Below are 13,073 nucleotides of genomic sequence, written 5' to 3'. Positions count from 1 at the left end.
ATGATGACTGAAATTAAGTATGCCTTAATGCGAACTTTGGCAATGTAGCATACAACTTGCTATACCTTCAACATGCATCATGCTGAAATGATTTACTTCAGACATCGACTGGCTTTCGAACATATGATTTCTGTTTGAATTTTCTCCCGCTCAATGTTCGAACCAGAGCGAGAAAAAAGGGTGTTGTAATGCCGACCGCATCATAAGAACCAACACAAGATAGCTGATCAGTTGTTTCAGAGATGGCTCATCATATGCGTACCATCAAAAATGGCCGCGGGTTTGAGTTATATATTGCTGTTACAGCGAAGGAAGGACATTGTTTGTCAAAATAAGCAAATTCTGCTTACTTATGTATCAGTTTCTAATCCTAGTTTTGTGTATACTTCAGTGTTTATGTTCACAGATCTAATGTTTTAAATGGTAAACCAAGATTTCCGTGGTTGTTTATTATGTACTGCGTAGAACGATATTGTATAATTTTCTTCATTTTACTGTAATGACATTTTCTGTCCATGTACATCATAACATTCTCTTCAGTGATTTGCCAAAATAAAATTAACTTCGTTCAGTGATGTGAAAATGTTCAATAAGACTGAATCAACAAAAGGGAGCTTCCTGGAGCAGACAAAGGCAGCTAGAGAAGAACGAGCACATGAGAAGAAAAGGGAATGGGGTGCCACAGTTATTCAAGCCCACATTCGAGGATGGCTCGCAAGAAAGAAGTTTTCCAGTTGTATTCTGTAAGCTCTTGCATCTGTAGAGGGTAAAAATAACTTACAGTTTACATAGTTAGGTTAAGAATGACAGATTCAACTTATTTCAGCTCTTTTGTTTTTGTTGTGAACTATTAACCAAACATTTGAATGAGTAGAGGCCACAGTACAGGTATATTCTGTGTTGTCACCAAATTTAGTAATTTTAGCCATCTACAGACCGTTGACATTTTCATATATCTGTTTGTCTCAAAAGTTTATTAACTTAACAATATTTGAAAAGAATTATGAGGGAGATGAAATTACCCAATTTCTTGGTTAGTTCTTATGTAGGTTATCATTGAGGATGCTCTGAATGAATAGCATATCTTGTAGGAGTAAGTTACTTGAAATGCGTAGAGGCATAAAAATTGGAAAATTACTAGCATTGTTCTTCTGGTTGAAGTTTACCAACGTTTCAGAGGTCCTTGCTGCCTCCATCCTCAAGACTCATCACCCAGATGATGGAAGCAGCAAGGGACTCTTAAATATTGCTGAGATTCTACCTGAGTACATGACACTACAACTCAGAAAACAGCCATCTTTGTACTCACTGCCATGAGAACATCAATTCTAACAGAAATGTGGGTTACAGTGTGGAAACTGGAAGAAAGTGGAACATACTAACATTCAGCTTGTCTTACTTTGCCTTTCAGCCAAGAGTTCGACATGATGTTTCCAACCGAAAGTTCAGAACTTATGCCAAGTCTTCAAGTTTATCAAGTAGCTTGCAGATTTTTGCTTGTGTGGCAAAAGGAGCGAGACAGCAAACGTTTTGAGAAACTTTGCAGGTAAATTTAGAAGGGCATTTATTTCTGGGCGAGAGTTTTGCCTTTTTATGTGCTAAATGCGTTTGACATACAAAATGCCCATGGAACAGCATGTAGAAAGGGTGCTAATTATATTGTGCTCAAAAAGTAATGAGGAAAGGCATTTTATGTAGCTGCTCAGAATTGGTGTAGGGAGTCTATTTGCTACACAAAGGCAAGTTATTACTGGATTTATTTCGATTTTATCAGGTACCTTGTGACAAGCCTGGAGTCTGATTCCATAAAACTGAGTTACGTTGGAGTTGCTTTAAACAAAGAGCATGCTGTAGCATGGATTTCCCATGTGAAGGATATTCTATGGAAATGTTGTGGTTACTTGGACAAACTCCGACCAGAATATCCTACAGATACGCGTACTATACTTCTGTATTTGCACACTTTGGTGACATTTACTTCAACCAATACTTGGGTTCTCTTACGAGCAAAGCACATGGAAATGCTGAAACCAGGACTAAATCAACTTTGTGCCAACATCATGGGTCATCTCTTTACAAAGGGATTTTATCTCACATTAAAGGTATTTAGCCATACGTTATGCAGTTTATTGAAACGTGAAAATACATCATTTATTCCAATTTCACTTCCGTATCGTATTCCATCTCCATTTTGTAAGCTCTGAACTGAACCCCCCAAAGACTGGAATTAAGAGAAGTGGGAATGTAACGATGTCCTGAGCCGAGTTTCTGTGTTTCAGTCTCTACTTCTTAGAGGACTTGGAAGAGCTAAGATAACATTAAAACATGTGTCAATCTCAGCTGTGTTAACGCTGGCTCTTCGACCTCTGGCGTCTTCCGGTTTCTCAGAGAAGTTGATGACAATGTTCCTAATACACATCCTTAGTGTGCCTGCACTTGTACTGCACATCCAGAACCTTGCTGCCGAGGTGAGGAACTGTGCGTAGTGTCTAGTGTAACATGTTTCATGGCGATGGAAAATGAACAAAAGTTGGAGTAACCAATCACAGCTTTGTACACCATAAATTCCACATTTTATGACCTCGTCCAGAAAGTAGTGAGAGGTATGTGTATAGCTTGTTTTGTTAATACAGTTAATCAGCTTTCATGCTGGTTTATAAAAGAAAAAACAGGTTTTTGAGACGGTTCAAGCCGTCTTTATATTTTCATCCACAATAATTTTGAATGAATTCTTTGATTTTAATGATACTATGTAGGAGCCATGAGGTTAAACATTGCGCTGGTTCTAGTGGCAGGCAGGGAACTTCTTGACTGACTGAGTCAAGGACTTTTTGTTCTTGTAGTTAGTTCAAAGCTTGAAGCGTTCCTTATTAATATTTGTTTGCAGTGCATCAGTGTTCTCGTCGGCCACAGTTTATTGACCAGGAGTCTTGAACTACTAAGTTCGGAGCAGAACATGAGGATTGTGTTCAACACTTTGGAAGGGAATTGTGCTCTGTGTCTCCTGGCAAATCTTATTCAGCTCGCTTACATTCAGAAAGAAGATGCACTTAAGGATGTTGCTTTCCCAACTTTTACTGTGAGTATCGCTCTTACTGAAATGTTATGAACGCTTAGAAGTTCCATTTGATGCACAAGCTCGCAGGTCAGTCCCGTTACAAATTATTGCAATGTGCGTTGAAGCTTACAAGTACTGGTAACCCACAGCTTTGATGTCTGTTTTCCCTAACAGTTCGTAATAACAAGACTGATGGAGAGCTGCCAACATTATGTAGTGACAAAGCAGTCAAACCTAACTCACTGGCATCCAGTGCTAGGATGGTTTGCTCAGAGTATGGACCACAGTCTGCACGAGGCGATGCCGTACGTAAAGACGCAGCTGTATCTGCTGTGGAGTGGCCCGGTGGTGTCGGTGATTCTCGGTCAGACCCTGTCTGAACTCGTGGAGAATGCCGCTGACGGCGGATCTGAAGGCCCGTGTTCCAGCTCCAGTGTCGGAAGCAGCAATATTTTGAGACGAGCTCTAGATCACCGGGCAAATCGTACCAACGCTGCCAAGTATCATCGCAAACTTGGCAGTCCCGAGTGTACCAAGGTGGCACTCCTGTGCTCTCTTTACCAGACAGCTCTTGGGACCCTGACGCAACTGAAGCTGGACATCCTCACAGGTTAAGTGTGTATGTCACACCAGCCCCCTTGTTTCTCAGTTATTTGGATCAAGAAGTGCTAAGTCAAGTCAGTTGCTATAGTGTTTTAAAAAGTGTCTGCTTTGGAATGGCGCAGATTTTGTGTTACATATAATCCCTTCATGAACCCTAGGTGACATTATGAAGTATCTGTCATTTATTTCATCTGTCTGCCTGGCTGTATGTGTGAAATGACATTGTGCATGCTGAATAGCTTCTGGAAATATAATATAATATTAATATTCATTATTATGCTGCATTTATTATTTTTCTTTATGTAAATATAGGAACTAATTTCACTTTGACGGAACGGGACATGCGTGTTTGAGTCAGTTTGATGATTCTGATGTTTGTTTTGTTCTGTTGCAGGCCTGTGTTATCAGGATAAGATCCTGTACAATCTGTGGCTGTTCCTGAGCAGTCTCGGCCCCAACTGCGGCCTCAAAGCATTCCTTGACCTTCTGGCTGTCAACACAAAATGCTCAGCACCTGAATTTCAAATGCTGTTACTTTTTTGTGATTGCATGATGCATTATGTCACGTGAGTTAAAATGGTTGTCATTTTTAATGCATTTTGCTTTTCTTTTAATTATGAAGAGAGCACAGTAGTTAATATTACCAAAGAGTCTTATTTGGATTATTTTGTAGTACAAATGGATATTTAATCGGGTATAAGAAAACATAAGCAATGGTGAACTTAGAAAAATTGTCTTTTGTCTCTTCTGCACAGATATATCAAACGTGCAAGATATACGGTGGCACTGACTGCAGCAATAGTTCACAGATACTGATATTAGGTGTTTTCTTGGGTGACCTCTAGAAGGTCATTTCTTTCTCTGTTCAATAAATATCGTTAAATGAAGGATCATTTTGTTTTTTCCTTATTGCAATTATTGTTATTGTTTCAGAATTCTTGACGACCTGGAAATGTATGAACAGCAGAAACCATTCCGGCTAGTGGATTATGTATATATGTCCAGTTTTCTGAATAATTTCCTTTATAAAGGTGTTTTAGGAAATTTATTTGGTAAGTTGTTGCAGTCTGATGGACAGTGTTAATTGAAACAGCTGAGGCAACTGTAAAACTAATTTTCTCTAAATCTTTGTTGTACAGACGTGAAAGGTTTAAATGCCAACCCACTGTTTCAATCGGCCCATACTTTTCTGATGGTTCTGTATCGACGAGACTGCAGACGAAGTTACACGGTTGACAATCATTGGCTTATTAAAGATCTTCGAGTTGGAGCTTTCATCACCGATCTTGAAAAGGGCAAGAAAACAACTCAGGTTTGCAATTTGAGTAACAGAGTTTATGGATATGGGGCATCACTTACTTTATGTATAGTAATGTGTAAAGATGGCTGTCTTCTGGGTTGTAGTGCTGTAAAAACCTCAAACCTTGGTAACATGTACGTCATATATCTAAAGGCATGACAGGATGTAAGAAAATATAAAGTGCGTATTTCACCGTGGCTTTGTTAGTTCATATCCACCATCTTCGTTGGATTCAGTTTCAGGAATCGTCATGGCCTCACTAATTCCATGCAAGAAAGCATTTGTACCTGGCATGACATCTGGCTTCTATAGTCAATTCTGAGATTAGTAATATGTGAACTGGATTCAGCTGCTGTGAACACAGTAACGATCCTTGAAGTTGTATAAAAGACAAAGAATTTCTTGACTAACTCAGTGACTGAGCAGGAACTCTCCTTCACTAATTGAAATCCTTTGAACGGCTCTGGTACTGTGATGCTCATAAATTTGTATTAGACTTGTCTCCTCCCTTAAGTGTGTCAGACGTGTGTTGCTGCAAAGTGTTTTCAGTCTTTTTTTCCCCACTCAGAGTTGTAACTGTGTTGACTTAGTACATTAATGTAATAAAGTAAACATGCTACTGACCCCTTGTCAGGTGTTGTGTAATTTTGTGAATATGTCTTCTTCAAAATGTGTATTTTAAAATATTATAAAAGCCATTTATATAACATAATTTTCTGTCCCTTGTTTTGTTTGTTCTGTGTTCGTATTTTCTTTAATTTCGTGCGTTCATATTGTTATAGGTGCTCCTTCAGAAGATGCCACATATCATTCCCCACGAGGAGAGGGTCCAGTTGTTTCGGAGATACGTAGCCAACGAGAAGACGGTGCTTGGACTCACGGAGTCTGCTTGTGTCTCTCCACAGTCAACACTTATTACTGTCCATAGGTAGCATGTTGTGAAAATGTGGATCTTAAAATAAATATAAGGTGAAGGTGTGGACTGGATTTATCTGACTCCGAATAAGGTTCCGCTGCAGTATATTCAACTTTGCACCTCTCAGCTCAGTTTAAACAACAATAATGACAGACAAAATATGAAAGAAACGTGGTGAAGGATGCCCTGTCATAATCTAATTAAACCGTGGAGTAGCCTGATAAATCACATATCGTTATTAATACTGCAAAGATCATCATGCATTGCTGCATGTTCTCTGCTACAGATGTCGCATTGTGGAAGATGGGTACAGGCAACTAGCACTTCTCCCGCCACAGGCTCTGAAGGGAGTCATCAGGGTGCGGTTCATCAATGAACAAGGTTTGGATGAGGCGGGCATCGATCAGGACGGAGTTTTCAAAGGCATGAGTTTCACCTTCCCTTTCATCTGTTTATACCACAAGCTAATTTAATTATTCTGCACTTGAATGCATTTTAGCTTGAACAGCAGGCGCATGTGCAGTATAATCTGTGCAGTCTTCACTTTCATCAGTCTCTGTCTGGTTCTATATATGTTTCATTTCTTTTTCAGAATTCCTGGAAGAAACGATAAAACGAGTGTTTGATCCGGCTCTCAATTTGTTTCGGGTAACAAGTGAAGAAAGGCTCTATCCATCACCTACATCATACATGCAAGATAATCATTTGCAGCTGTTCGAATTTGTTGGGCGCATGCTTGGAAAAGCTGTATATGAGGTGATTTTTAACATAGGCTCGAGAATCTCTTGTGGTTTGCCCATTCAGCTGCATTGACGGCACACATTTAATTATTTTATGAAAACAGTGGTGCATACGGTATCATCATATGCACGTATCCGTGTTGTTTGTTTATCAATTTTTTGATACGCCTTCATTTTGTCAGAAAATGGGATAAAATTGCGATACCACCCTCGCGCTTCCCCTCTCACATCTTAACGTAACTAACTGATTTTAACATCTTGTATGAATCCTATGTAATTCCGTACATAAAGCAATAACTTTGTTTCTGTTGCAGGGTATCGTCGTAGATGTTCCGTTTGCTTCGTTCTTCCTGAGCCAGTTGCTGGGACAGCAGCACCAGGCCCTCTACAGTTCGATGGACGAACTGCCGTCGCTTGATCGTGATCTGTATCGCAGTCTGACTTTTATAAAGCACCACGAAGGGGACGTACAGGACTTGGATCTGACGTTCTCGGTCGACGAGGACTGCCTCGGTAGGATAGTCACGCATGAGCTCGTTCCTGGAGGGAAAGCAATTCCTGTCACCAATGACAACAAGTAACTAAAGTCACCATTTGTTTTCAGAAAAGTGTTCAGTGGCTCATACCATAAACATAATTATTGGTAGTTATGCTATTTTGTAAACTTCTTTCATCAACAGAATTAATTACATGCATTTGATGGCCCACTTCCGAATGCACACCCAAATCAAAGACCAGACGGCTGCTTTTATTAGGGGCTTCCGCTCGCTGATCAACCCAGAATGGCTTTCACTGTTCTCGGCACCAGAAGTAAGTGAGACTAATGACTGCATTTTCTTGGGGTTGAGAAATGACGACAGTCCAGTGACTTGTGTCGAGGTAAGGCATCCATTTTGAAGTATTTGATTGGATTCCAATTCAGAGGACCAACGTTCTCGTTGGATTTGATGTGTCCATGAAACTAGTTGGGCTAATTAAAATGTGTTTGAACGAAACCTGTAACCAAGTCTGTATAGGTGCATTTCCTGTTCCGAATGGTCTTAAATAGAGACATTACATCAGCAGTACAATCAGGTGGGACTGGAATTGAAAGGAACATACCAGCTTCTGGTTTGTGCTGTTGATGTGTGAAAAAATGGTAAAAAAACTGATATTCGCTTGAATAAAATTTTATGTGATGTTATTTATATTTTAAATTTTCTGTTCTAAGTTGTGGTTGAATGTTACAGCTGCAGCGATTGATTTCTGGAGATAACGTACCGTTAGACCTCCGAGATTTACGTAGACATACGCATTATTATGGCGGTTTCCATGACTCTCATCGTGTCGTGTGCTGGCTTTGGGACATCCTTGACAAGGATTTCAATGATGAAGAAAGAAGACTTTTCCTAAAGGTGACAGACGCGTTCTTGAGAGATTGCTAGTCACTCAGTGGGTCAAGAAGTTTTCCACTTTTTATGAAACCCTGACGTTCATTACCACGTTAACAAGAGGTTACCACAGGGTCTTGTTATGAACCAATTCAAACCAGTCCATGCCTTCACATAGCATTTGTTTAGGGTGCATTTTAATATTATCCTCTCTTCTGTGCCTAGGTGTCACAGTTGGTCTCTTCCCTTCAGGTTTCCCAACCAAAATGTGTTATGCATTTCTAATCTGCCCCTGTGTGCCGCGGCCCCATCCATATCATTTGTCTTGATTTAAACATCCCAGTAATGTTTGGTGCAGATTACGAACATCCAGAGGATCTATGCATTAAATTTTGCGCTTAAGACTAGAGGCTTAGTTTTCAAGTTCTTTTTGTGAGCAGTGGCAGAGCTGTAACCAGTGTTGTCATATTACAAAAAGGTATGCAAGTGCGTGTGGTATCAGTTATGAGAATTCACAATTTTTTCTGGTACTTTCCGATTCTCAGTTTTCGAAGTATTGTCACAGGTGTTGGTGTTTTGTTCTCGTTTTAGTTTGTGACTAGCTGTTCGAAACCTCCTCTGTTGGGCTTTGCTCATTTAGAACCGCCGTTTTCAATTCGCTGTGTAGAAGTCGGAGATGACGAAGATACAGGTGATACTATCGGTAAGTTCACTGCATTTATTTTGGATCAGAATGTTTTTTCCCAGTGTGTTCTTTGTGCCGTACGTTCTCCATGCCTGATTGGCGTTGTTGTTCATTCATTTGTGATGCAAACCTTTCAGTAGGATAATTACATATTTCTCTAACAACAGCGCAAAAAAGCTGCATACATACATGAGACTTGCTTTTCTTTGTATGTTGTTAAATGTTGCTAGTTGTATGCCCTGCCCATCATAACCTCTTTCATTTGACTATCCTTATAATACTCTGCGACTTAGTGACTGTCAATTACTCGGCAGGGGCACTTCTCCATGTAGTTAGTTGAGAAATTTCTTTTCTTTTGTTCTAGGAAGTGTAATACGCGGATTTTTTACAATCAGGAAAAAGGACCCACAGAATCGATTACCAACTTCATCAACATGCTTCAATCTTTTGAAACTTCCAAACTACCAGAAGAAGAGCACATTACGGGATAAGCTACGTTATGCCGTGTCTAGCAATACGGGCTTTGAGCTGTCGTAACGTCTGTCGTTTTATTAGGATGCTGGGATGTCAGCAAGCAGGTACTTTAAATCTTTGTACACTTATTTCTTTAATATTTGTAGATCCTGAAGAATGCATGTCACAGATTAATATGAAATACATGTTCAGAATAATCTGGAAGCCATTCTTATTCTGTGTCAAGAAGCAGCGGACACATGATCCAAGGCGATGCGTGACCGTCTCCACTGCACGTGAACTGTTAGGCCAAACGCAGCAGCCAACAGAAATAATAGTTTTAATGTAATCTCATTGTATTGTTTTAAATATATGCACAATATATAATAGTTTTCCCGTCATACCACATCCTGTATGAAACCAGTGAGTTTCTGCATTGGATGGGCATTTGTTCCACAAAATACTCTTCTTGTATCCCAAAATGTTTCACATTTTATGGGTGATGAGAATTTGAGTGTGGAGCCCCAAAATTTATGTGACCTGTACATTTCTTGACTGCATTTTAACATGATGATGTATATTTTGAATAGCTGATGTTCTACAGGAACCACGTTATGTGTTGTTCAAAACCTGAAAAGAATGTTTAGGGAAAGAGTTGGCACTTTCGTACGCATTCTGTGTGTACGATGTGTGCCTCGTGGCAAATAACGATGTGTTGTCCAGTGTTCAGAAGCACTGGGAGAATAAAACTGTTGAAGGGCTCATGGAAACTTTTAAGACCTCGAGGAGGCATGAGCTATTTGGACAGGGCAAGTGAATGGAAAAAATGGAACAGGAGGTAATGAGGAACTAGTGAAAGGAATTGGGCAGTAGACGAGCGTGACGTATTTCGTGCCCAAGAACTGATGAGTAGTTTTCTCCACAATGAGACTGGAGTACAGATGAATAGCCATCTGCGTAATGTGGTGCTGTTACAGAAGTTATGTTCAGATAATCTTAAATTTTGCCTTTTCTTTTACCTTGAAGATGATAACTTCAGTATACTGACAGCCCCACTTTAACACCGGTATTTGTGGTGTTCTAACAGGGTTTGACTGTATTAAAAGCGTAGAAATTACTTGTAAGTTCTTCGTGTTTGTTTGCCACAAGAATGATGAATTTGCGCAGTCCTGCTCATTTTAGGGATTTGTCAACGGTCAACAGAATTGTAACATGGTTCCCTGAAAGGAGGAGGTGTGTGCTCTTGTTACAGACGGGTTGGAGGTGAATGGCGTGATGCTGGTGTCTGCAGTCACTGATACAGCCTTTTTAAGGTACTTAAAATTCCAGAAAGTAGTTTTCATGAATAAAGCTGAATTTTTTTGAACATTCTGGTTCAGTTCATATGCCTCAGGTTTTCCAGGACGGTGTCTTTAATCGGGCCATAATGAGTTTATCATTCGCGTTCATTATCCCATTTGGTGCTGTATTACTTTTATAGTTGAGGAAGTGTTGTTAAATGAAATAAAGAAGGCCCCCTAGGATACATGCCTGCAGTACAGCCTGATTTCTTGCCATAAATGTTAGCGAGCAACAAAAACAGAAATATTTTTAGAACTTTTGTCTTTGTGTGTTTCGTCATTGTGCTTAATGAAGCTAAAACTCTCGTACCATTCGAAACAAATTAGTATGGTATAAAATTTGACATAAAATATTATTTGGATGTAGCAGGCGTTGTTATTTACATTTTGATTTTAACACTTTGAAGCATGGTTTTTATCTAAATAATTAAAACTTCAGTTCCTATATCCAAAAAAACAAAGGTCAGTTGCTTAACACTGTTTAGGAAAATAATCACTGTTTATTCTAAGAATCATGTAAAAACATATTTATTTATTCTTTTTGAAAAATCCATAGTTAATGAGCATTAATGAAGGTGGTAAATATACATACCACTGGGCTTTGAAGAGTACAAATCTCATAACCATGTATTTTTAAATGTGTCTTTGTATAGTTGTTTTATTTTTCTGTATATATAACAGGTGCAAACAACCACAAAACCTGGTGTGGCTATTTGCCAATTTTATACATCATTTGTACAATTCGCAGTCCCCCTCCAAATTATAAACTTTCTTGGTGTCTCTTAAGTACTTTGTGTGTCAGAACCGTTTCTTACTCTGCCCGTTGAAATCGGAGGCATAACGGACGACATTCTGTTACATGTGTTACTTATTAATGAATGGTGTGTGATGTACATTCTAAAATGTAATGAGCTGTAGAAACATTGTTTGATTCCTGCAGTTGTTACATCAGTATGCAATGTAATTTGTATTTAAGCCCAGAATGTTAATATTTTTATTACTGCAATATAGCTATAAGTAAAAGACAAAAAAAAAAAACTTCCAGCTTCCATAATAACTTTTGTTTGAGCTCGTTTTTGTCATTTAAAGTCCTCCTTCTGTAAATAGAGAAAAAAGAGAGAAAAGTATTGCAGGCCACAGACTTACAAATGTGAATGATTTGAGTATAAAATTGCCGGCCGTTCCAGAGAGAGTCATTTTTGCCAGAGCCATTTAACTCTACAAAACAAGTTTTGTAGAGTTCCTTAATAACATCATCTCATTGATTTCTGATGATTCTTATCACCTGATGCAGCCTGGATTGCACCTTTAATAAAGGTGCACATTTATGTTGGTATGAGACAAAGTCATAGTTCTCAGTTAATTAAGGTAATGTTTGTTTTTGCCTAGTAAATCAGCATATACATTGATACTGATTGGACGCCAGAAAGCACATTCTTTTTAAGACTTCCCATTACTAAATAGTAATTTGTTTATAAATTCAGAGCTTGTGGCATTCAGTGATTGTTGGAATCTGGCAGTACTGTCAGTAACCCATAATGTACGAGGTGTTAAGATTTTGCCCACAAGTTTGGGCCAAAAATCAAGATGGAAGGATAATTTAATGTCACAGAGACTTAATTAATGTTCACGATCAGATAACTGCCATTTTGGACTTTCTGGACTTTGGCTTGATGCATCTAAAAATCAGTAATTTGACTCCTGACACCATCACAAAATGTTCTTGTAATATCAGTACAAACTAGATTGTACCGGTGGATTTTATTCCAATTGTGAAGACAGTGTACCTTGAATGTCTTTGATATTGAATGTGTTCATGACTTTTCAGAATATAGTAATGATACTGTTACAACAAATAAAGCGTGGCATGGTAAAACATGGATGCAGTAATTCAGTTCCCTGTTTCTGATCCTGCATGGAATTATGTTGTTGAGCTCCATATCTTGTAATGTCATAGCAAACTATGTTCGGTATGATTTGACTGCTTTCCGTTTATATTTACAGAGAAATGAGTTTAGCTATCTACTTATTTCGAGAACACATTTCTTAATGAACTTATTTCCAGGTCCACAAGGCATCCTAATTATTATTCTCGATAATGGTACATAGAGGAACAAATTTCCAAAAGCATTTACAAATTTTATAAATAATGTGTTGTTAATATTGTAAGGCTTCTTTAGATATGTTGAGTGTCTGTAAAGGTTTGAAGTGGAGTGTTTTCCTGTTTTTAAAAGCCATTTCCACCCCTGATTCACACTTAGTTAATGAGTTTAAAGGAAATAATCTGAAACAATTTTGAAAGATGCAAGAAATATCAGAGTATTTAAAGCAGCTATTATAATGGTAAGTCATGAAACATGAATTCAAAGTGCATATGGATTGAAGTTTTCAGGGTTTCCAAGTCATGTATTCTTGAACAGGTAATTATCAGTGTGGTTTGAGCCACACCTTCATATCCTATTTTTTTAAGAGCCATCTTAATAGAATCCTACCATCTATGCCTAGGTCTACCAAGTGATATCCTCCCTCCAGGATTTCTGATAAAAAATTTGTATGCATTTCTCTTCCCTTGCGTGTGTGACACGTGCCTCATCCTACTAGATTTGAT

At 38.6% G+C, this 13,073-nt stretch overlaps 1 protein-coding gene across 3 annotated transcripts; it reads left to right on the top strand.

Annotated features, from left to right (window-relative positions):
* Window positions 1-249: 249 nt before the first annotated feature.
* Window positions 250-12,345, top strand: LOC110840813 (ubiquitin-protein ligase E3B). 3 transcript variants are annotated; one of them, XM_087348962.1, is made up of 18 exons: window positions 250-743; window positions 1,412-1,546; window positions 1,775-2,102; window positions 2,280-2,468; window positions 2,888-3,079; window positions 3,233-3,668; window positions 4,056-4,227; window positions 4,595-4,713; window positions 4,801-4,973; window positions 5,744-5,889; window positions 6,164-6,300; window positions 6,470-6,633; window positions 6,932-7,194; window positions 7,298-7,427; window positions 7,847-8,011; window positions 8,579-8,690; window positions 9,037-9,250; window positions 9,376-12,345. In XM_087348962.1, exons 1-17 carry the CDS (start codon window positions 583-585, stop codon window positions 9,207-9,209), a joined length of 3,195 nt encoding a protein of 1,064 aa, XP_087205088.1. In that variant the 5' UTR covers window positions 250-582; the 3' UTR covers window positions 9,210-9,250; window positions 9,376-12,345. The 3 variants fall into 3 exon arrangements, with proteins under 3 accessions (XP_087205088.1, XP_087205087.1, XP_021941766.1); XM_087348961.1 differs by having other exon boundaries at window positions 9,373-12,345; XM_022086074.2 differs by having other exon boundaries at window positions 251-743; window positions 10,378-12,345.
* Window positions 12,346-13,073: the final 728 nt, after the last annotated feature.

This window comes from Zootermopsis nevadensis, unplaced genomic scaffold (genome assembly GCF_977971745.1).
Source record: "Zootermopsis nevadensis isolate Lab colony 2312 unplaced genomic scaffold, Znev_1.0 Znev_ptg000015l, whole genome shotgun sequence".
In the NCBI taxonomy this organism is placed as follows: Eukaryota; Metazoa; Arthropoda; class Insecta; order Blattodea; family Termopsidae; genus Zootermopsis; species Zootermopsis nevadensis.
Note: the sequence above shows the minus strand (reverse complement) of the source record. Positions and strands in the feature narration are given on the sequence as shown.

What these genes read in the sequence shown, in the direction of transcription:
- LOC110840813 (XM_087348962.1), top strand. Translation starts at nt 583, where the DNA reads ATGTTCAATAAGACTGAATCAACAAAAGGGAGCTTCCTGGAGCAGACA. An exon ending in TTGCTTTCCCAACTTTTACT is followed by an intron (nt 3,080 to 3,232) that starts GTGAGTATCGCT and finishes TTTCCCTAACAG; the next exon opens with TTCGTAATAACAAGACTGAT. An exon ending in TTGGAAAAGCTGTATATGAG is followed by an intron (nt 6,634 to 6,931) that starts GTGATTTTTAAC and finishes TTTCTGTTGCAG; the next exon opens with GGTATCGTCGTAGATGTTCC.